The sequence below is a fragment of the Erpetoichthys calabaricus genome, chromosome 14 (assembly GCF_900747795.2).
Source record: "Erpetoichthys calabaricus chromosome 14, fErpCal1.3, whole genome shotgun sequence".
NCBI classification, from domain to species: domain Eukaryota; kingdom Metazoa; phylum Chordata; class Cladistia; order Polypteriformes; family Polypteridae; genus Erpetoichthys; species Erpetoichthys calabaricus.
In genome coordinates, this window is record NC_041407.2 from 111,134,244 (window position 1) to 111,159,416 (window position 25,173).

The 25,173-nt window shown below is 43.1% G+C and overlaps 1 protein-coding gene across 1 annotated transcript in view; it reads left to right on the forward strand.

Moving 5' to 3' along the window:
- The window catches only part of map3k3 (mitogen-activated protein kinase kinase kinase 3), a 70,853-nt gene that overhangs the window by 19,650 nt on the left and 26,030 nt on the right, over nucleotides 1-25,173 (forward strand). Inside the window, exons 5-6 of the mRNA XM_028819897.2 lie at nucleotides 21,577-21,676; nucleotides 22,974-23,087. Of these exons, the coding sequence (XP_028675730.1) occupies nucleotides 21,577-21,676; nucleotides 22,974-23,087 (214 nt within the window). The remainder of the gene's footprint in view (nucleotides 1-21,576; nucleotides 21,677-22,973; nucleotides 23,088-25,173) is intronic.

Below are 25,173 nucleotides of genomic sequence, written 5' to 3' on the forward strand. Positions count from 1 at the left end.
ATTAAAAGAATGCAAACATATCTTCCTCTTCAAAGGAGTGCGTGTCAGGAGCACAGAATGTCACATAGATAGAGAAAACAATCTCTAGCAAACAAATCAATAGGGCTGTTTGGCTTTTAAGTATGCGAAGCACCGCCGGTACAAAGCTGTTGAAGGCGGCAGCTCACACCCCCTCCGTCAGGAGCAGAGAGAGAGAGAGAAAAACAAACAGGCAAAAATCAATACGTGCCCTTCGAGCTTTTAAGTATGCGAAGCACCGAGCAGCATGTCGTTTCAGGAAGCAGCTGCACACAGAAGATAGCAACGTGAAGATAATCTTTCAGCATTTTTAGACGAGCGTCCGTATTGTCTAGGTGTGCGAACAGCCCCCCTGCTCACACCCCCTACGTCAGGATCAGAGAAAGTCAGCGCAAGAGAGAGAGAGAGAAAAGTAAGCAATCTAGCTTCTCAGCCATCTGCCAATAGCGTCCCTTGTATGAAATCAACTGGGCAAACCAACTGAGGAAGCATGTACCAGAAATTAAAAGACCCATTGTCCGCAGAAATCCGCGAACCAGCAAAAAATCCGCGATATATATTTAAATATGCTTACATATAAAATCCGCGATGGAGTGAAGCCGCGAAAGGCGAAGCGCGATATAGCGAGGGATCACTGTGTGTGTGTGTGTGTGTGTGTGTGTGTGTGTGTGTGTATATATATATATATATATATATATATATATATATATATATATATATAAATATGTGTGTGTACTGTATATGTATATATACACACACACACAAAAGAGAACTACTTGACGGATTTAGAATTTTTTTTAACATAATTTGCTTGAACATTCAAGTTGATTTTGTGACTTCTCTCATCATACTAAGTATACTTCAGTTGTGGCACCGATTTAATTGTGCGAATCTAAGAAAGCGGCTGCAGGCCAAGGGGAGGAGTGCAAGGCCCTCCTTATTCATACGCCAGCCTCCATTCGAGTCGCTCTACCTCTTGTCACACGTTGGAGCGCACCTCGCTTCTGCTTAGCTAGCAATACCTGTTTGTTCAGCAGACATTATCATCTAGAGATTGTTAGAGTAATGCTTGACATTTTTGAGAGAGCGATCAGAGCCACGTGTGTTTTAGAGGGTATCTGCTGATTGGCAGAGATATCATGACCACGTGCTTTTCTCCCCACACGGGGAACGCTCTCCCATCAGAGCTGAACACGATCAGATACAGTGCCGGTGTCGGACGTCAGAGCGTACCTACCTTCCGCTTGGCCAGAATTGCGTTTTTTGATTGATTTTTAAAGTTTTCCGTTTCACTACTACATGGGCAGAGCCGTGGGGGACAGAACATTAGGACCACCTGAATGAGAACAGGCCATTCAGCCCAACAAAGCTCGCCAGTCCTATCCACTTATTTCTTCCAAAAAACATCAAGTCAAGTTTTGAAAGTCCCTCAAGTCCTCCTGTCCACCACTTAGTCGCTTATTCCAAGTGTCTGTCGTTCTTTGTGTAAAGAAAAACGTCCTAATGTTTGTGTGAAAAGTCTCCCCAACCCGTGTTCTTGATGAACTCATTTTAAAGTCACCATCTTGATCCGCTGCACTAATTCCCTTCATCATTTTGTACACTTCAGTCAGGTCTCCTCTTCATCTCTCTAAAGGCCCAGCTCTTTTAATCTTTCCTCATAATTCAACCCCAGTCTCTCTTCTCTGGACCTTCTCTTGTGCTGCTATGTCCTTTTTGTAGCCTGGAGACCAAAACTGCACCCAGGACTCCAGCTAGTTAAAAATAAAGAGAAAGTAGGTGGTTTTATCGCAGACCCTTGATGCTGTTTTAGTTGGAGGTAAGACTACATTTCCTGTTCACTTGTCTGCTTGCAGCAGTCGTCATGGGGCGAGTTTGGACTTTCAGCCTGAGCGAACTGCAAATGCCAACACACGGACTGAATCATACGGAAGTGTGTTCATGACACTCAAAGAAAACGTAGTGCGTTATTTCACAATAATTACGAGAGCTGTTTTGTGTTCAGTCTAATGTTGTACATGTCTTGTATGACTGCAAACTAAAAATGTTGTATTTTGGTTTTACAGCCGTACAATCTCTTCACAACATTTAAATTTTGCTGCCATTCTTGCCAATAGTCCCCTCTTAAATACAGAATTGTGTTTGCATTTAAAGCTTCTCCAACAGGGACTGACGCTCTGACCTTTTTAGTCTATGAGCAGCTGAATTCCATTTATACTGGTGAAGTTCAATCTTCATAGTTTAACTCTTTCAGGGCTGATGTCGACTTCTGTCAAAAGGAGGAGTTGACGATGGTTATCAACTGTAAACTGTGACAAAACCAACCGTTATCTTTTAGTTGGACTCTCGTTGCTAGTCGGAAAGTTGGCTTCATTTGTTTGACAGAGGTTTCCTGGGCTCGTGTGAGTAGTAAGTCACCAAAATAGCACTGACATAATGGCGAGAAATCAAAGCGAATGCGTAAAGCAAAATACTCTGTGGGCGAAGCTTTGCCTATTATCTCTGAACTGGACTATGACTTGTCGGACTCCGATTTTGATACAAGTGATCGAAAACGAATGTGAGGTTCCAGCTTCAGCTGACTGGTCCCCAGTTAATCGTGGTGGTGCTGAACAGGTTCATGTAACTGACACGCCTATGGCAATGTTCGCCAGGAGGACTGCCACTTAACAATGGGAAGAGGTGGAAACCAGATTGCAATACACTGCGACCGTGTCCCCTGCTGCTGCCACCCCAGCCACGCGAAGACGGCCTGGCAGCAAGCCTGTCGCACATTCTTGGCAAACTGGCAGCCGCAGCATGCAGCAACAGATGTTTAATGTTGATTTCTGTGAGAAGCCATTGCTTTTCAGAAACTGTTTTTTTTTTTGGAAAAAATATTCAGTCCTCAAAGAGTTAACTGGGGGAGCAAGACCTATGAAAGACATTGGCACAGACACTGAGCCGTATATGCAGTCGTCGTGACAGAATTAGACCGACTTTGTGCCACGGTCTTTTAAATCTTCTGCCTGTGGTAGTTCTACGATGGAGACGTTGTAGTGCAACGTCTGAAAGCTCTTTAGGACTCACGTCCCAGACTTGTTAGCAATGACAGTCCAAGTGGGAAACTTCAGAGCCAGCATGTGCCGTTTTTGAGTTCGTTTTTTTTTTGGTGGTAAGAGGGTTTCTTCTTTCTAAGTTTACAGATGGAGAGACGGGCCTCTGCTCTGGCTTTGGGATTTTGATGTGAATGCGAGTGTCACCTTATGAAGAGTAGAGTAGAACTGGTAATTGTACACCGCACTTGTCAAAACAACAGTAATATAGAACAGTGGGGCTTAAACTCAGCAGTATTTTGGTCACTTGAGTAGTGCGAATAGAAAGAAGTGACTGGGCACTTTTCAGGCCATTGAAAACAGCAGATCTTTATCCTCGGTGTTTTTGCAGTGCCTCGGCCTGAGCTGGGGTGTTTATTTTGTTTTTTTTTTTTTTGGCAGATGACGTTGTCGTATTTTGAGAGCTACTTGCGTTAGCGTGTACTTCAGAGTGGCCTGTGGAAAGTTCTCTACACCACTTTCACGTAGTTGGTCTTCCTTCATCTTCAGCAGCTAGCACTTGGAGAGATGAGGTGTTTACACTGGCCGATGTCACTCTGGACAAGGACACGCCATTCAGCCCAACAACGCTTGCCAGTCCTGTCCACATCACGTCTAGATGGCTATTAGTGTTGGAAAGCTTTGTGTTATTTCATATACTGGGAGCTCCTGGTTGTTTATCATAAATGATTGTAATTCTGAGTAAAATGTTTGATTTTTCGTAGTTGCAATTTGTTTCTGCATTTTAGAGGACCGATAACACTCGGTGTGCACACTAGTCTGGGATCAGCACTAAAAGTATTGATACCAGCTTTCCAGCCTCAGTGCCAGTACAGAAATGGTTCCAAAACAAATATCCATTCTGCAGCCTCCCTGGTGTGTCACGCCGCTCTACGCACCGCTCTGACGTCCCGATCACGTTGAAGGGCGTTCTTTCGTGTGGCTGGTTTTCCTCAACACACACTAATGAAGTTGAGGATTCAGGGGATTGAGAGGAACCTTTACTTTTATTTCTGGTACCAAAAATCCTGAAATTCTGGCACCACACGGTTTAGAAATTTGTTTGTTTTTTTCCAGATCTTTTCCTCTACCTCCATATTGTGTAATCGTAGTGCACCGCGGTAGTTTCTTCTTGCCTTGTAAAGACCCTGACCAGAGCACAGACTCCATTCTGTGAAATTCTTCACACCACTGGCCTTGCCCTTATGTGCTTGGCTCCAAGTAGCTCCATGCATGTTTGCTTGTCCACTGGGTAGTTAACGGACCAACATGTATGCATGTGGAGGCACACAAATGGTCCACTCAGGTCTGCTAATGAGCAGCATGTAGCGGTCCGGTGCCGCCAAGATTCGCACCACTGAAGAGGCGGTGATTCATTTATTTTTTCCGGTGGAGAGTCCAGGCCCAACCCACACACACTTGCAAGCAGAAACCAAAAGCAGCCGATGATAAAACAACAATTCAAGTATTAAACAAAACATAACTACACACTAAACGATCCCACCCCAGCTCTCCTTACAGAGATGTACAATAAACACAAACAAACCACAGCAGTAAACACTCGCGACAACGTCTGTATACAGTCCAGTGCAGCAAAATCAGGTGAAGTGAAATGGTGTGAAGATGAGAATCCCAAGAACAGTGTCCGTGGAAAATGAATGAAACCCTTCTACTGGTAGTACTGAGCGGTGCTCCCTTTGCAGACGCTGGACGATTAATGCACACGACAGGCAGGCATGAGACAGTCCATTCATCTAACGTGAAACAATCCAGGGCACAATGGAGTTGTTAGAGGACACGTTGGACAGGATACACAAAAATCTCCCTTTGCTTTGTCAGGCCTCCCTTTTAAACTTTCCTGCTGGCCTCTTTTGTCCCCAGCAGCCCCCACTTCCGTTCCCGTCCTCCTATGCGGGTAACCCCCTTAGGCTGCTGGGAAGTGAAGTTCTCCCCATGGTCGCTCAGTCCAGACGATTTATGTGCCGCTCCTTAGTGGTGGGACGAGCTGCCCGTCTCCATCTGAACAGCTGACTCGCACCAAGAGGCCTTTCAAGACTCGTTCCATGAATATCTTTCTACCTGAAGGTGTTCCTGTGAGTTGTTGTGTAGCTAAGAGCGAGTGACCAGTCTTGTGATGTTCTGTTTGTTGTCGAGCGCTTCACTTGGGGTCGTCCCATTGTGTAACCGGGTCCTGTAACACTTGTTTCAAAAGACTTCCCAAACTGCTTCAATTGAGTGAGTAAATGTAAATTGAATTGTGGAATTGCTGAGGTCACAGTAGACCCCCACAGCATGCTCAGCCATACAGACTCCATTTTTAGGCCTGGTCTCAATTCCAGAGAGCAGAAAGTAACATTGGTCTCCTTCTCTCCTTGTGACCCTGATCAAGATGAGCAGGTCAGAGATGAGAGAAAGCTGAGCTGATTTTAAAGGACCTCGGCCAGGAGCCATTAGGCCCAGAGAGGGGTGGCCTTGGGAGATCCGTGCTGTGCACTCAGCCTGTCGATTATGTGAACATCACTGGGCCCCCTTCTGTTTCTATGAACGTCTCAGCTCTGTAGAGCGCAGTGCCTCATGGGGACTCCACGTTCTTCCAACAATGTGTGAGGAATTATTATTGTAACAAACTTCATTACAAGTCACCGTGAGAGGTTCATAGATGGACAGTTGCTGTGTGATTAGTGGGATACTGGGAGTGAACTGTATGGGTCAACCACTGCTGATTTCTAGGTTTGTTTGTGTAAAAGTCTTCTTAATCCGTACAGAAAAGACAGTAAAGCAGAGAGGGCGAGCTCGCCGTGGTGTGTGTGTGTGTGTACCTGTCCCTGTGGTGTCTCCTGTGCCGCTCTCACTCACTGCGTTGTGTTGCTGTGTAGCTTACAGACTGTGATTTCTGCTGGCATGTGATGAGGTGGGTGATCGGTAGACGCTGGACATGACTGAAAGCTCTCTGTCCTCCTTAAAATCAGTCGAGTTACTTGAATGAACTTCTGAGAGTTGTAGACCCCCCCCCCCCCCCCCCACACACACACACACACTTTTGGCCTGTTGAAAGTGTTTGTAAAACTTAACGTTGGTTTTACTCAAAAGCTGAATGAGAAGTCCATTTATGTGGTGCCCCATTTTTAGTTTCAGATTCCTTAGTTCTAATTAAGGAACGGCTTATAGTCCTTTTTTTTTTTTTTTAATAAATAAAAAGCAAATTCCAGGAATGAGTGAAACAAGAAGAGTTATTGTAGCCAAGTGCGGCGCAGTTTTGTGCTCGGCATCAACCTGGGTTTTTGGCCTCCTTGTGGTATGCAGCTACAGTCCTGAGATTTGCTGCGAGTAGTGAAAGTGGTTTGCAGAACGTCTGCCAGACGCAACCACAGAAATGTAAGGTGGATGGGAGAGAAACCAACTGCGCCTGGCTGACCTTTCTTCTTGTGCGGTTTCAAATAGCGGAGGGCTCGCTGCTGACCCCAGTGAGGCAGGAGAGACTTGGCCACCCCTCGTGTCAGTTTGCTGTGACGGCATCTCACAATAATGAAGCCATTTAATGGTGTGAACTCATTTATGTCCTGTTAGTGCTTGACGAGTGGCACACATGAACATGTGAGGACAATTGTGCTGTTCTGTGTGTGTGTTAGCTAGTCACCACACTTCATCAGACTTTTTTCCCCCCATCATATTTAGTGAAGATTTGTAATCCAAATTATGAGGAGATTTGAATGTGGAAAGTAAACTTTTTTTTTTTTTTTTTTTCCTCCCCAGACTTGACTGAAACATTTTCTTATGAGCTTCCTCTTCTGCATTCCTACTTACATACTTTCCTAAATTTTGTAAATCCAAGAAATACTGCTGAAATACTTGGTCTTGCTCTGTTAATACTGCGTATTTGCTTTAAAAGAAATCGCTAAGTGGAATGTCTGCGTCTGCAGCGTGGTTTGTGTATCAGACGACGGGCCTGTGGTTCTGTGAATTGTGAGGCTGTGCCAGCTTGTCCCAAATCTTCTTTTACTTTTGCATAAAAATGGAAATATGGAATGCTGTATGGAGGTGAGGGTTTATATGGCATCACACCGCAACTTAGAGACCATCTACTCCGCAATGGCTTTGTATTTGTCTGCATTTTTAAAAGTTATTTGTTTAGGTTATGCAAAACACACACACGTGTGTGTGTGTGTGTTTATATATATATATATATATATATATATATATATATATATATATATATATTTATTTATTTATTTATAATATATCCCTCCTTCACCTCTACATTCACCAATCCTCTCTCTTTTCCTATCCTTTCTTCTAACCAGTGCTCCATCCTCAGGGTCCCTTTCCTTCTTCCCAAACCTGCTTCTCCTTCCAAAACATTAATAAATCCTTCATCCCGGTGAACGTATGCTCTGCGACTCACTCAAATGGTCATCCGTTAGAATGACTCTCAGCCAATGAGGGACAACCTTCTTTGTATTTACTGCCACACTTGTATTACTCACTTTGCTCTGAGTTAAATATTGTGCATCAGATATGACAGGCCTGGATATTATATATACAGTGGTGTGGAAAAACTATTTGCCCCCTTCCTGATTTCTTATTCTTTTGCATGTTTGTCACACAAAATGTTTCTGATCATCAAACACATTTAACCATTAGTCAAATATAACACAAGTAAACACAAAATGCAGTTTGTAAATGGTGGTTTTTATTATTTAGGGAGAAAAAAAAATCCAAACCTACATGGCCCTGTGTGAAAAAGTAATTGCCCCCTGAACCTAATAAACTGGTTGGGCCACCCTTAGCAGCAATAACTGCAATCAAGCGTTTGCGATAACTTGCAATGAGTCTTTTACAGCGCTCTGGAGGAATTTTGCCTTGTATATATATGTATATATATATATGTATATGTATATGTATATGTATATGTATATGTGTGTGTGTGTGTGTATATATATATATATATATATATATATATATATATATATATATATATATATATATATATATATATATATATATATATACAGTATATAATTAATAATACATTATAATATATATACACACACACACACACATACATACTAGGGGGCTTCACTCGCCTACCCGCCAACCACATCACGTCTCTGCCACTCGTGTATGTGGATTTCACTTTCCCCAAACAACAAATCTTTTAATTCTCACGGATACGCCTTTTCATTTACGACTTTTCCCTGATGTAGATCGTCTAGTTCGTGTTGCCAAGTCTCCGACTTAAAGTTTAAAGCTGAACAATATCTACATACTTCTGTCATATCACCTGTGTCCATATATTCAATCTCTTTTTGCTGTTTCGTTATTTCACTGAGTCATACTTTCCGTTTGTTAGTGCTCATGTCATCTTTACTATGTTTTTTGAGACTTTTGAATTTTAGTACTTTCATAATCTCTAACCTGCTCTGCATGTGTATCATGCCAATGTTTTTGAACCTCTTTAGGACGTTCCGCTTTGTCTTTTATTTCCGACCCCGCTTGGAGCTGAGAGCACAGGATCTGTGTCTGACAATAGCGTTGACACGAATGAGAAGTGATTGGACGGTGGGCGTGGTTATAAATGTTTGAGAGGAGGGCGGGACTTCTCAAAATCTTTGGCACAAAGTCTCGTCTCGCGGGACCTGAAATTATCTGAGAAAGTCTCATCCCAGGATTTCCTTTTATAATGGAGATATACATGTACAGTGTATGTGTGTGTATAAATAATAATATTGGTGTGGGAGTAGTTAGAAATTGTAAAATCATGAGGAGGACAGAAAAGAAGATTTAGAGGACCACATGGAGGATTTCATGGAAAGCTGATAAGTCAAATGAGAGCCTTGGCGGAGTTCGTGTTTGCAGTTTTACAAGTTTTTTTCAGTAAAGGCCTACAGTTTTTTGTTCTGTTTTGATAGATTTTTTGAAATGATGCAGTAGACCAATTGAACAGAAGACCCAGCTCAGCTGTGACTATGGTCTGAGCCTATTCTAGGAGATTGAGCCCACTCACAAACCGACCTGTATAAGGACAACTTATAATTTCCAGTGATCCTAAAACAGACCACCTTGAGGAGTGGGAGGAAAGCTCACACAGACACGAGGAGACCGTGTAAACTGCCAACACTTGGCTGGGCATGAGGTTTGAAGCCAGGACAATCCATCTATGACAAAGCAGCACTAAGAACTATGTCACAGTCATAACTTTATCATGACTTTGTATTCTTACTAACCTTAAATTGTAGAACATCTATACAATAAGGAACAGTTAGAGCACTTAAAATTGCAGCTTACATGACTGAAAGTCTTTATCGTCCTGTTCTGTTTGTCTGAGACATTTTTCCTAGGAGACTAAGTTAATCAATGATACTTTACAACTGCTCACAACTATTATTATTATTATCATCCATCCATTTTCCAACCCGCAATATATCCTATCTACAATGTCACGGGGTTTGCTGGAGCCAATCCCAGCCAACAAAGGGCGCAAGGCAGGAAACAAACCCTGGGCAGGGTGCCAGCCCACCGCATTATTATTATTATTATTATTTAGCTGTTCTGTTTGCTGTTGAGCCACAAACAAGTCAAGTCATTTAGTCCGAGTCACAGAACGAGGCAGAGGCCATCCAGTGCTTTTAAGGGTCACTGCACCACAAATCTTTAATGCATGCATGTTACTTCCGCATCCGCAGCAAGCCCTCAAGATGAATGGGTCCTGACATGCCAGTAAAGTGACACGTCACAGCAGGTCACCCACCCCTGGACTGACTGCCCTTGGACGAGCGCACAGCAGTGATGTAAACGGGCTTGTGGGTTAACTGCACCTGTCCTGAGTGGCGTCTGTCCTGGAGCTCATCTTCAAGTGCTGCTGTTAAAATGTGTGCACCGTCCTGAAAGCTGGCTGATGACCACCGACTGTCGAGCTCTTTGTTTTCCTTTAGCCAGCTGTGATCCCTGCCGTGATTGTTTGTTTTTGGTGGTCAGTTTTTTATTGATTCCAAAAGAATTCAAGATGATAAGGGTTACAAGCGATTTTAAAATAAATGGATGAATGACCCCCCCCCCCTTCCAGCAGTGAGAATAGAGGTAAAGAGAAATGAGGGAAGTGCCACAGCAGCCATACGAGAGTCCAGAGGGGCTCCACAGTCACAGAGCACAGACCCCTGGAGTGCGTCTCCTTTCTCGAGGCCTCTGCTGCTGCATGTATCATTACCTTAATGCCTTAAAGATGGCTTACCAACAGAAACAACTGATACAAAGACAACACATTGTAGTAATTTGTTTGTTTCACATCAACATTTTACAGTGAAAGGGGATGATTTAGTGGTCCGCAGCTTTAATGGACGCAGTCTGCCTGATAACAGACGTTTGTGCCGTTATGCTGTGTATAGAAGACAACCTGCACACACTGCTTTTAGCACTCATTCAGTTTTCACGCATCTCAAATACTGTAGTAGGGGATTTGTTGGAAAGCAGCTTGAAAGATCCCTTGTTGAGAATATTAACCTTTCACATTAAGTTTTCAGGAGAGCTGGAAGGTCCCGTATGTTGTAATTCTTTTGACGCTAACAAAAGGCCATATTTGCAATAAGAAAGGCCTACCATCAAAATAACGTCATCCCTGCTGCGTTTTAAGTTGTCTCTGACTGAGCAGTACAATCAGACTCCTGTCAGAATGTTTCTGAGAAACTGATGCCTTGTGCTCATAAGTTGGTTCCTTTAGTGTACTGGTAATCCTGGAAATCTCATCAAATCAGCCAAATCATTCATTAGAAGGAAGACTTTTTTTTTGGTTGTAAATTATGTTTGGTCCAAGTCCACATCTCAGCCCAGGAGAACTGCTCTGGCAGGCCCTGAAGTGGGCTGTTCGTGGAGGGATTCCTGGAGTGGTGGTTCCTGACATTTTTGTAAGGTTTAATGAGCAGGTTTGTCTTCTGTGAGTCTCCATTTTGTTACAAGAGGAAACGTTTTGTTGGTGTCACAGTTTTAAAGGATGTGCCCGCTTATTGACTTCAGAGGTTCGGTCGCATTCACACTCGGCCCATCCAAGTTCTGTTCCTGCCTTGCACTTCATGCTGCTGGGATCGACTCTTGACTGCCAACATAAAATTGGAGTGAGTGGGTTCCGAAAATGAATACTTGAACTAACTTTTTGAGCACAAAGGAATCCTCTTGAATTTCAGTTTGTGTGTTTTGTTAAATAATGAAGCTGTTAGTGTAGCCGCTGCTTGGGTTCTCGTCATTGAATATCGAATAGAGATGTAAATATTACCAGTCAAAAGTTTACACACGCCTGATTTGAATTTATTTTCTGGAATCTTAGACATTTTGATCTAAAGGCTTATCTCTCTGTTATATAAAAAAATCTTTCACCGAGACGAGACTTTGGCCATGAGATTTTTTCAAGTCCCGCCCTCCTCTCAAACCACACCCACACCCACGGTCCTCTCACCTCTCATTGGTGTGAATGCTTCTGTCAGTCACAGTTCCTGCGCTCTCAGCTCTTATAAATTTTAACATTTTCCTCACTCTAAGTTCCCAATTAAAGAAGGCTCATTATGTCCAAATCTTATTGAAGAATTTCATCCCGACTGGTTATCAACAGAAGAAATGAGTACACGGGCAATCCTAGCAGCGAGAAACGATGAAGTCAAATGAATTAACACCAAAAATGTCAATTGGTTACACGGCAAATTGGTGAAATGCGTATCAATGGACTCTGCTGAGACGGTTGGTGGTGATGGTGAGGACGATGAAGACATCAACTTACAATATCTCAAAGAATATCGACAACCGTTAACACCGTCTGGTCTTCCACCAAGTGAATGAATTACTGTCGAAAGAAGGACGTATCCAAGAACGGTAACATAGTCCATCTGCAGGGGATAACCTTAGACAACAAAGGAGATCTTGATATGCCATTCGTATTAAAATGTTAAGTTTCCCATTAGAATAGTTTATGCAAAGACAATTAACAAATCACAGGGACAAACGGAGCGAAATCATATTACGCAACAAATAACTAATGCAACATGAAACATCCATCCATCCATTTTCCAACCCGCTGAATCCAAACACAGGGTCACGGGGGTCTGCTGGAGCCAATCCCAGCCAACACAGGGCACAAGGCAGGAAACAATCCTGGGCAGGGTGCCAACCCACCGCAGGACACACACAAACACACCCACACACCAAGCACACACTAGGGCCAATTTAGAATCGCCAATCCACCTAACCTGCATGTCTTTGGACTGTGGGAGGAAACCGGAGCACCCGGAGGAAACCCACGCAGACACGGGGAGAACATGCAAACTCCACGCAGGGAGGACCCGGGAGTCGAACCCAGGTCCCCAGATCTCCCAACTGCGAGGCAGCAGCACTACCCACTGCGCCACCGTGCCGCCCAACATGAAACATAATTTTCTTTATTACGTTTTACTATTTTTTTACTTTAGTTAATTACTCTGTAATGTAAAATAGTTCAATTATGCATATGTAATAATTCCCATGAAAATAATCTGTTTAAATTGTACATCTCCCCCTCCCCCCCCCCCCCATACACAAGCGACACAACCACAAAGAGGCTAGCACGTGGCACAGGCACTGGGGTTGGCAAGCAAAGCCCCCCAAGTGCATAAATACTTTCAATGACCATATGTCATTGAATTTCAATAAAAAATTCAACTAAAAGATTAAATGCCCCTCTAACTAAGTAGTGTTTTCTCCATTTACAACTTTAGTGAAATTTGCTGATGGAAAATGTTGACCCACAATTATAATAATAATAATACATTTTATTTATATAGCGCCTTTGCCATGCTCAAGGCACTTACAGAATATAAGAAATAATGGTAGGGTATACAGTATATAGCATTGTACAAACCAGATAAATAAATAAAGAAGATTAAGACAGTAAATTCAGAGAAAAAAGCCTAACAGACAACATAATTGATGGTCTCGCACACACACACACACACAGGTTACGTGAGCATCTTGACAGAGAAGTAAACTGAGAGAAGGGTAGTAAAGTCAAGTAGAGCTGAAAGCCAAACTGAACAGATGAGTTTTAAAAGAATTCATGGAGTCAGCTGACCTGATTCATTTCGGTAGGTCATTCCAGAGTCTGGGCGCTATACAGCTGAAGGCCCTGCTGTCACACATGGAGTGTAGATTAGTGTGGGGCACAACAAGATATCCAGAATCGGAGGACCTTAGTGGGCGGGCAGGCACATAGTGATGGAGAAGGTCACTGATGTAGTTTGGCGTGAGGTCATTTAAGGTTTTGTAGGTTATTAGTAGGATTACTATGATCCTTACTAACGTGTGCCCCTCTTTGAAAGTTAATTTGTGGGATTTTTTTCCTTATCAGTGTGTTTTAGGCAGGGGTGGGGTGCGTTGAGAAGGTGCCAGGAGTACGAGCCTCCCTGTTTGGTAGTAGGCCAATATTTCTGGTTACAGTAGTCCATAATATGCCAAGAACAGTGCATCTTAGCAAAGAGAAATAAATGGCTGTCCGTTGTTACTTTAAGAAATAAAGGTCATTCAGTCTGGATGATATTAAGAACTTGGAATTTTATTTAACTTTTAATGCCCTTGTAAAATGATCAGGCACTATAATGAAACTGCACCTTATGATGACCACCACATATAAAGAAGTCTTGCAGCAGAGGATTAGTGTATTAGCATCAGCTGACCCTTAGTTGAGGTTCCATATAAACACTTCATAATATTCAAGCAGCAGAAACATCTCCAGATCAGCAATGCAGAAGAAACTGCAGGAGTCAGGCCTGCTTGGGAATGGAGTAGCTGCAAGAAACTACAGTACCCCTGATAGAGACAAGTACGAGACATGCTTGGACCAGGAAACACCGGTGGTTTGTGTTACGCCAATGGAAATGCATCCTTAAAAATCTCCGATTTGGATTTATAACCACTGTGTCCTGTGCTTTGATTGAGACACACTTAGAATGGAGAGCACACTTAGAGGTGCTTACCAGAGCATTCTGCAGTGAGATTTTACCATCCCAGTATGCCAGTCATTCATATTTCATTGTGACCTCGGAGCCAAACACCCCTCCAGGCTGTACAAGAGCTCTCGGGCAAAGACTTGAGAGTAATGGAAGTGGAGCAGCAGAGGACCTGGCGTCCACAGTAACGCGGCCTCAACGCAGTACAGATGCTTTGGCATTAACTGGACAGAAGAGTGAAGGGAAAGCAGCCATCCAGTAAGTGATCAGCATGTGTAGACGTCCGTTGGCATCTTAGCCAGCACCATACTATATTTCCGTTTCCCCATCAGATTCAGAGGCAACAGCAGCAAGTCGGACGAGTAAGAGGAATTTCACACAAATGAAGAAATGAAGATGCCTGGTGACGCATGGCTTTGGTTGTCTGGCCCCAGTGTGATGATCCCCCTGAATCGAGTGTTATGTTGCTCTGTCCTGAGATGTGCTCTCAGATGTACCTGTTCTTACTTTCTAGGTTATGGCTTGCGGTTCAAAGGGCGGAGGTTTCCTGCAACACCATTTTACTATCCAGCATCCTCCTGTGTGGTGTCGGCTCATTGTAAATGCCGCGTGTTGTGGTTAAGCACTTCTCTCGGCACTAATGCTCACATGAATTAGTACGGTTTTCTTTCTTTTTAGTTTGTATTTTGTTAGTTACTTGGTAGTGAAACGTTTACGTATGTTTGCTCGGCAGATGCTTTTATGCAAAGTGACTTGGGCCAGGGCCTGTTCTATCTATATATACTCTATAACTAATACATTTACAATCATTGATTAACAATTGATAAAGTGATTTAAACTTAATCTAACAACAAATAAAGCGACAGTATGAAAGATCAGAGTTTTTCCTTTTATTTTTATTTTTTTTAAATGTATAAACTTCTGTGTTTCATCATTGGCTGTCTTAAGTCAGTGTGACCAGTGCCACTATGTGGCCATCTCTTTACACATTCATAACATCCGATGGCAAGAAAAGCGGCTAGTCCCCATGCCCATGTGTCTGTCTTCAAGGCTCGATGTACTTTGCTGTACTTTTTCACAGTTGCTCGTTTGCTTTGTCAAAGGCAGGACATGATCTGCAGAAACCAGGAAACCTCGCTCATCTGCTGGCACCCTGCTGTACATGGTGTGGGTGTGTGTGTCCTGGTGGCATGAAACCTCTGTGTAAGCTGACAAAGTGGCCTTATTGCAGCCTTGTGCAGCATGATGGGATTGCTGAGGTCATGATAATTTAAGTTGTGCGTTAAAGACGTAATTCAAGTAAGTAAGCTGAGAATTGGGTGTCTGCTGTTTTTATTGTTCCTCTTAGTTACTAAATTGTGGTTCTGCCTAATGTGTGTGTCTGGGTAATGGCAAATTGTCAACACTGACTGTAAATGCATTTATACTGCATCTGTTATACATCAGTTCCACCAGTAAGACACAGCAGCATGTTATGCCTGTTCAGTTCTCTTTTACGCTGTTAGTCCACATGTTGACCTGGACAGACCTGGTCACCCTGTCCACAGCAGCTTTCTCCAGCCCCTCCCAGAGAATTCCCAGACACTACCAGGTCAGTCATAGATGAGAGCAGGCCCGGCCTTAGGCATAGGCGAAGTAGGCGTCCGGGGGGCCCCGGATCGACGGCGGCCAGGCCCCCGGCCCGCCCCTCCCCTCGCATGTTTAAATCACATGGGCCAGCGGGGGCGTGTCCGCGTGGGCGGCTGTCTATAAAAGCGGAGCGGTTTGAGTCAAGATCTCTATGGGTCGAACGTTCACATCAGTGAATCAGCCCTCCTCATCATTCGTCGAAGAAGAAAGAAGTCAAGATCTCGTAAATCCTTCCACCTCGTCAGTGGCAGTAGGTGGCACGGGAGCGGGAAGGCAGAACCGCAATCTGAGTTGCGAGAACGAACGAAACCCCTGTCTGTCAATATGTCCTCGAAGCGTAAATACGAATCTGGAGCAGCTAAGCGAAAGAAAAAAGCCGATACTGATGCTTTCATTGCGTCTCAGAGAGGAGCTTTGCTCAATTTTGTGAGAGTTGGTGCTGGTAACAGCGGTAGTCGCAGTATGGAGAGCAATGAAGGCCCAAACTGGCCTTCAAACTGGCTAAATTGTAGCAGCTAACTACTCTGGGCGAAAAAGGGACGCAGGGTGATGACCTTGTAACGTTACAAGAAAACGTCTCCTTGGTCTAATTTTCACGCATTTCGCAGAGCTTCCAGGGGGGCTCCTGGACCCCCCTTTCGCCTAGGGCCCCATAATACCTAAGACCGGGCCTGATGAGAGCCCCTCCAGCATGCCCTGCCCTGTTGCTTCTTCCCCACCCAGGGTGGAGATGTCCAGGGACATTCTAACTGCATACCCCAGAACCTGAACTGGGTCCTCTCCTCCTGGAGAAGCAGCAGTTACGTTTGAAGGCTCTCTTTTCTTGATGGACTCTTCATCCTATCAAAGAAAGGGAATGAGGCGACATTCCACTGGAACCTCAGTTTTAGCCACATGTACTCAAGATGTCATTGTTGGGAACACCAGCTAGAGCCATGAGGATGAGGAAGGGGATGTAGGCAATCAGTTTTAGTATCACCTCAACTCTCACTAACGGACAAGACCCTCCTTCACCTGGGCAGCTGCTCACACCTTTCCACAAGTGAATAACCAGCCCTCTTCCTACCAAGACTATCACTGATTGGTCACAAAACCTGATATCTTCAGGCCCTGCTTTTCTAAGCTGTATGGTAATTTAGTTGCAGTGCTCCTTTCTGTGAGGTGTTATGGTAGTTGAGCCAGTCAGTGAACCACAGGCCTTTACCTTTAAGGGCTCATTTATACTTCACGCTCAGAACGCGTACTCGCTCGCATCATGGCCGCCACGCGTTCTGGCGTTTATTTGATGCGTCCTCTGAGCAAGTCCTCAGAAATTAACGTGACGCGTGCGCGAGTCAGCAAAAAGTTGGGGGGGCGCAGTGTGCTAAAAGCTGGAATGTGATGTCAGAGTCTCTGTTTGCTATCTACATGTGACAGAAAGCCGCTTTGCGGATCCTACAAGATCGGTGTGCGCTCTTCGATATTTGATAAATGATTTGATGTGGTGAACCAAAATGCCGACCTACAGATGTATCCGTGGTGCTTTTATATTCAAGCGTCGCATATTCCCAATCGTAATGACACGTTACGTTTTAAAAGTCTCACCTTCTGTCTTCTGTGCCATCTTTTTTTCTAGGGCTTCCTCTGCTCCTGACAGCAGTGAATCGCCAGCAATAGATCACCACACTGAGCACATTAAATGTCTGATATTCCAACTCTGTGCACATTTAGAATCCTTAGATTTATACTGGATATCACTTTCATGATGAAAAGCATTAAATTATGTATATTACATTTTACAGATAAATCGGTAATTTTGTTTAAGTAACCAATACTGTTAATAATTATACATGGGGTGACACAGTGGCGAAGTGTTAGCGCTGCTGTCTTGCACAGAGTCACGTCGCTGGTGTTCCCTGCCTGGAGTTTCCATGTTTTCCTGCTGGGTTTCCTCAGTGAGCTCCAAAGATATGCAGATTTGGGGATTTGGTGCCGCTAAAATGATGCCTGTGTGTGTGTGCTTGTATTCACCTTGTGATGAGCCGAGGTCTTGTCCAGGGATTGTTTCTCACTTGTGCCCAATGCTTGCTGGAATGGACACATCCCTGGATTTAATCAATAAACATCCTTTTCAGAGACATTACGGTAAGGTGTCATCGGAATTTAATGGGTGTTCTAGGCAATTCACAACACAGAGAAGCCGAACATGTTCTCACTGTGATGATATTTCGCACTGCCACCTGGCAGATTCCTCCAGATTTATGTAAAGTATGCGCGCGAGTATAAACACTTCAACGCTTGCGTAGCAGGAGCATCCGCTGCAGCATGCGTCACGTAAAGTATAACTCCGGCCAAAGAAAGTGGAGTAAAAAACTGAAAACCAGAGAAGTTGTCCTGTGCAAATAGACAAAGGGCAAGAAAAGCTACTTTAAGGAAATGAGACCTTTGATTTGTCCTTTAAATAAAAACGGACACCACTTGAGTTTGGACAGCGAGCTTGTTTAAAATGCAGCAGCTTACGCTTTTAATTGGAAAAAGCAAAGATAAAGACGACTTTGAAATCGCTGCGTAGTAAACAGTAGGCTTTTTTAAAGATATGTTCATTGTTTGTTATATGTTGCTGTGTGTCATACAAAAGTTTTGGTAAGAAACAAGTAGTGCATTATTAAAATGGTAATCCATATTTATCACCTCAAGAATTAGGAATGAAGGCAAAAAACGCCTTTATGAATATAGCAAATGTATATTAACAGCAAAAAGATGTACAGTAATCCCTCACCTATCGCGGGGGTTACGTTCCAGAGCCCCCCGCGATAGGTGAAAATCCGCGAAGTAGCGACCTATATTTATTTTATTATTTATACATATTTTAAGGGTTTATAAACCCTTCCCACACTCTTATTAACCTTTCTCACTCTCTTGTTATCCTTTCCCACACTCTCTTATAAACACTTCCTATGCTCTTAAACACTTTCTACATTCTTAAACACCGCAGACCAACACTGCACACAGCGATCAGACGTCAATGTGTCTGCACTCGCTTTGTGAAGGGGGGCAGCTGAACTCACGCTGAGCAGAAATGGACTTTGTGCTGCTTCTGCCAAAATGCCTGCAGGAGGAGGAGTGTGTGTGTGGTTTTGTGAGTGCTGAACACACGTTCGCTCAAACCCCCCCTCCCCAGAGGCGCAGTTCGCATTGTCAAGGGGGTGGGGAGCTGAATGAACGCTAAGGAGAAGTGGACTTTGTGCTGGCTTTGTGCTGCTTGTCGCTCTGCCTGTCAATAATTTAAAAGCCTGTACATCACCAATTTTCCTGTCTCACTGTCTTATCTTGCATGAAGTTAAAATGTTTTATAATAGTGAGATGTTACTCATATCCTTAGCCCAACATCCACATATCATATGTGTTAACAAAGTGTGTTTTATAAGTTTACATGTGTTTAAAGCATGTGGGATGGGTATTTTAAGGCTTAAACTATAAAAATGTTTATTTATATGGTCTTTCTATATTGCGGATTTTCTCCTGTTGCTGATGGGTCTGGAACGTAACTTCCGCAATAGGCAGGCAATCACTTGTATTTAAAAACCCGCGAAGTCGTGAATCCGCGAAAAGTGAACCGCGAAGTAGCGAGGGATTACTGTAGTGCACTTAATGATTTGAAACGTATAAGTGCATGTATATTTACATTCAAGCAGCGTTTCATTGCTAATATCAACTTGTTTACTGCACGTCTGTCTGTCTGTGTATAGAAACAGGGAGAGTTTAACACTCACGGCACTGCTATGGATATACTTGTGTGGTACACGTGGTGAACGTGATGGCAAACCGATGGAGACATTCCTGTAAATCACCAAAGCAGAGGGACGCCTTGTAGCGAGCCTGGTGAACGTGCTCGTCTTGTGCTGTGAAGTGCAACAGTGACTCTCCTGTCTCGGGAGTGGACTCTTTTCGAGTGTGGACGTCTCCCTCTTCCTAAAGTACACTTAGATAAGATTTTCCTTTGCTGTGCAACCCACCTACCACCTCCTCTAGTTGAAGACCTGGATCTCAAAGTGAAAAGTAAACCTTCTGGGAAAACCATTTTACAAGATTGTTTAGGAAATACTTTAGACCAAATTAAAAACCCTTCATATGGAGTTAAAGTTCATTTTATTTGAAGTACTGCAAGTTCTGTTTTCATAAGCAGTTCTGTGGCTTTCTCTCTGTATTGGACTCTCCAAATGAATCTACAAACATCAGAAGTGTCCACACTGTTTTGACACCCTGAGCTGCTTACTGCATTGCTTGGTAGGAGTGAGATTTGCCCGGGACACTTCAGTATAATATTATCACAATATTTGGAGCACATTTAGAAATACTTTTTGTTTTTCAGTGTGTATTAACTATAACATACAACCATGTATTATTCCCTTTTGGTTTGACAGACGTTAATGCTGAAGTTCTGTTTCACTGGGAGAAAAATGTGTTACAAATTTAAAAAAAAATCCTTTCATTGATTCCACCCCACATTTTTAACTATTGAAATGAATATCGAGTATGCAGCAGTCCGCACAATTAGACTGAGGACACACTCGGGACACACGTCAGTACGTCCTCACGCTCAACTCTGGGGAGGTCCGTGTGAGAGAAGCCCCAGTGTTTGCGTTAGAGTTCTCCATCAATATTTAAAATGAGCCCTGAACTCCTTTGAAATGCGGATTTTGCGTTCAATTTGTTTGGATAGACTTTTCAAATTCTCCAGGTGCATCTGTGGATTTTTGAAATAGTGTGCTGTTCACACAATAACGTAGTACACTTTTATACCCCTGGTATGTTGAATGCTCATAGGCTCCCTGCTACTGATAAAGCTTCATCTTAATTAACGGTGAGGAAAAAACATCCAGCGATGACCCAGTGATCCCATGACAGAGATGACCTTTGGTTAATCGGAACAAGGCAGTCTGAGCCTCCCAGCATGCATGTGAAGAGGGCCGCTGAGTGTAAGGAGGGCTTTCTCCTACAGCAGTACTGGTGCTACCTTGCAGCTCCTAATTCAGTTGAATTGTTTAGAAATGGCACAATAAAATGCTGTCAGTTTTCTTTCTGTAAATGATACGACACAAATGGATAGATAGATACTTTATTAATCACAAGGGGAAATTCACAAATGTTGTAATTCTGTACCTTACTGATCCTACTCCCAGAGGAGAGTTGACACAACTTCTCAGTGCCGCATGGCTTTTTAATGTAAAGCGTATCCGTTGTCTCCACATAAACGCACATGAAACCACTGCAACTGTTAGGAGTTGTCCAGAAACTGCTCATATCAGCGTTTTGGAAATGTATTTGTTGTTTTTTAAATGTCGTCATGTTTTAGTATTTAACCTGTTGTGTCCAGATCTTTTTTTTTTTTCCCCCTTTATTGTCTGTGAAAGCAGCTGAGGAAACTCAATGTTTCCAAATGTAAGCCTGATTGTTCTGAACTGTCCACCTCACATACTTGAATTGAATCGGTGGTGTTAATAGGAGAACGTAAAATATTTAAGTTCAGGTCAGGTGCGGTCAAGTAAACCTAGCGGAGTGCTATTGAAAGGCTCAGGGTTGTATAAGAAGGGCACCTGCAATGGCACAGTCTTTACCTCTTGATCCGTTGTCATACATGGGGGTTCAAATATTTAGTTAATAAAATCACATTATTTTGTCAGCTAATAAACAAACACACCTACAATATTAAAAAATGAACCTGGTGATCCAAGGAACGAGCCCAAACTCCCAAATGAGTTTATGGTGTCATTGTGGAGGACCTTGGGTCTCAGTTGTCGGCTCTTTTACAAAACCACTTCTAGTTAACACCTGTGGTTATTATCTATGGAGTGATTTAATTTCTAAAGTGTGTGTATTTGTTTAGCTACTTATTGTTCCCCTTTTATCTCTTACAGAATAATCCAGTTTACTAGGCCAGTTAAGTATGAAGATGTGGAGCAGAAGGTGAAGACTGCTTTTGGACAGCAGCTTGATCTTCACTACATGAACAATGAGGTAACTGAACAAAGGCCCAACATGGGGTGAATTTCACAGAGTGTTCCTCGTGCTTAGTCAATATTTAGAGAAGTCTCGTATTACGAAAGAGGGCAAAAATCCGCACAGTCTGCCCATTTAAGGTGTACCCACCCTTTAAGAAGAGGCTGGGAATAATGGAGACTCAAGCTTAAACCAGCGTTATTAATGCCCGGTGTCATTGATGTGTGCCTTAAAGTTGGAACGTGTTCTTGATTTGTATCTGCTTACATTTGTTTACAATTAAATAAAGTTTCAAAATGCTGAGTTCAACGTACTCTGAAATGGAGAGCAGGCATCTTGAAGAAAAGTGCAGTAGGAGCAGCGTCTGCAAGACGCTTTGCTAAGCCAGCAACTTCTGGACAGCGGTTTGCTTGTTTTTAAGATGATAGAAATGCCCTTGTCCTCTGAGCGGACATGCTGTTTTTACTTTTGTTAGACTTTTGTTATTAATTTTGCTAATTTATGATGTATTTTATGCATCGTTTTCATGGCGATTCCTGGCCGCAGATTTGAGATTTACTTCACACACCTGCAGTCTTCAGCTGCTGACAAGCTGCTCTGTTTCATCTTCTAGGCACAACGTGATTGACTCTTTTAATACTTGTATGAAGTTGTCGCTATATAACCCTAGTTAGACTGGTGTTTATGTTTTAAGATTTGGAGATAAAAAATAAAACAAACCTCTTAACTGTACTGTAGGATTATATTAGAACATTCAGCCCAACAAAGCTCGCCAGTCCCGTCCTCCAAAATAACATCAAGTCGAGTTGTGAAAGTCCCTAAAGTCCTCCTGTCCACCACACTACTTGGTCACTTATTCCACGTGCCTGTGGTTCTCTGTAAAGAAAAACTTGCTAATGTTTGTGAGAAAATTTCCCTGAAGTTTCCAGCTATGTGCCCGTATCGTCAATGATCTTGTTCATGAAGGTTTGTAACACGTGTATCTGTATTTAATGGAAGCGCTGTGTGTGTGTTTGGTGTACAGCCTTGGAGACGAAGCGACATTAAAGTCAGTGAGGCGTTGATTCAGCAAACCCCAAATGGAGTGATTTTATTAACGTGTGGTTAAAGCTGGGTGGTGGTTGTTGGGTATTGTGTAGTGTTGAACCCCACGTGCAAAGACCTGCCAGTATTGTACCACTGAAAGACTGCTGTTAGGCTGGGCTTACTGCGCACTGAGGTTCTCACTTGAATGGCACTAGGGGTGGAGGTCTCTGTCAGGGGTTCATCTTTACCTCTCATTCATTCATTTGTTTGAATTCTAACTTTGTTTCAGTTGTTCATCCCACTTCGACGTCAGGATGACCTGGATAAAGCCATTGACCTCCTCGACCGGAGCAGCAACATGAAGAGCATTAAGATTCTGTTGTTGTCCCAGGAGAGAAATCATGTGAGTCCCAACAGTCTTTGCAAAGTCCATATAATAAAAAACCTCTGACTGAAAAGTCGTGTAAAAAAAAAAAAAAAAAAAAAAGACGTGGCTGGCATTCTCTTGGCATTCAGCACATTCCCTTGAGGAGACAGCATGCTGCGGTACCCTCTCTTAATTACCAACTCTCTCTATTTTGTTGTAATTTTCTTATGAATCAGCATATACAGCCAGGCCTCACCTTCCTTGAAATTTCCCTTTGGGATGTAGTGAGAAGTCAAGCAAAATGACCCCATTTATTGGCTAACTAAAAGATTACAATATGGCAGCTTTCGAGGCAACTTGGGCCCCTTCTTCAGCGAGATGGAATACAGAAACTGGAGTTCCTGTGTTTATATACACACTGGGACGAGTTACCTGTGGGATGGTAAAGTCTAACAAACCAGTTAAACCCCATTTGCAGCATCTGTGGAGTACCTGTGACATTCTGGTGTTGCACATGCGTCATCCTCTGATGATGATATTTCAATTTCCACGTCTGTGATTTTTTTTTTATACTGTGATATATGTATGTATATATATATATATATATATATATGTATGTATGTATATATATATATATGTATGTATATGTATATATATATAATAATGTGTTTCTCCCTGCTTAGTTCAGTTTTCTTGTCACCCCCTTTGTAAATGGACTAAATATGCTGTATGCACCCATTTTGTTCAGTGCCACAACTGTTTAAAACAAAGATTTGTGCGCCTGGTTGTAACAGGCCTGTCAATGGCTACTGGTTCCTGATTTGAAGTTTCCCTGTCACTGTGCCACTTTTGCCTCCTTTCACAAATAAGTGAGTTCAGAAAATGAGCATGTGAATAAATAATCTTATCGAGACATTCTTTGGAGCCAAATCCAGCACAGTCCGGGTCATGGTTTAGGACCCCTGCCCCAGAGTGCCACCATGTTGTCTAATGGAGGGCCAGTTCCGATGTTATAGGACATGTGACGGAGTGAAGCATGTCACAAGTGCAGCGCTGTTCTTGGTTCCCTATGTCAGGTGAGGTTCAGTCTCTAGTTGGAGTCCACTGGATATGCTGGGAGGTCGGAGAAGGAGCCAGGCAGGACTGGTAAACAACAGGATTGAGCTGCTTGCTGGCACTTTTACTGGTCAACTTTTAACCCTTTGCGTACTGAGAATTCTTAAGAGTCTTTCTTGCAGTTTTTGTTTGCTTTTTCGTCGTCTTTTAAGTTTTTTTTATTTTTATTCAAAGTGCTGCGTACTTCACAGTTTTGATTTCCTTCTGAAAAAAACAACTACTGTGCTGTGTGAGTGCGGCTAAAGTTGAACATTGCTGGAAATGCAATATGCCTTTATCTGCCACAGTGATTCATAGAGGTGACACCTCACAGACAGACTGACAGGATGCACATTGTGGCCTTTTGTCAAAGACAAGCCGAACTGACCAGGACGGGCCGCGTTATTTGAGCTTGTGCCCTCTGCTGTTATCTACAAGTCTAGCCTAAACAGGGAAGACCTTAAACCCATAAAGCCTCAAATAAGGTCACTTGACTCCTCCATCTCACATTTCAGTTTGGATAAGTTTTGGCCTTGGAAGTTAATACGCACATATTTGTGGACTTTAATGCTCGATTACAGCCCTGTGTGTTTGTCACAAGTGTTAAGCTGTGGTTAGAAGCAAAGTAGAAATGGCACAGTTGTTTCCAGCCAGGAGTTTAGGGATAGGAATTGTTTCTGGAAACGCTCTGTGGATCTTCACTCGGTAACAGTTACAAGAATCAGCCGAGACCACCTTCACGTACGATACAGAGTAGTGAAGTCTGCACAGATTGCCAGTGTTACTCCTTTATGGTATCCGACATAAGCTTGTCTAGTGAGAGTCTGCAGCCTGCGATGTCCCCGTCTAGCAGTCATTAGAATTACTGGCGGGTTTGCAGTTCAGTGTGACAAGGCCAGTTATGTGGCATTCAGTAAACGCTGTATGATAATCGGTGACACTTGTGCCTCTCCTGGCTGGGGTCCACATGCTCGAGTAACCAAGAGTTGAAACTGACATTCGGAGATCTTTTGATTTACACACTTTT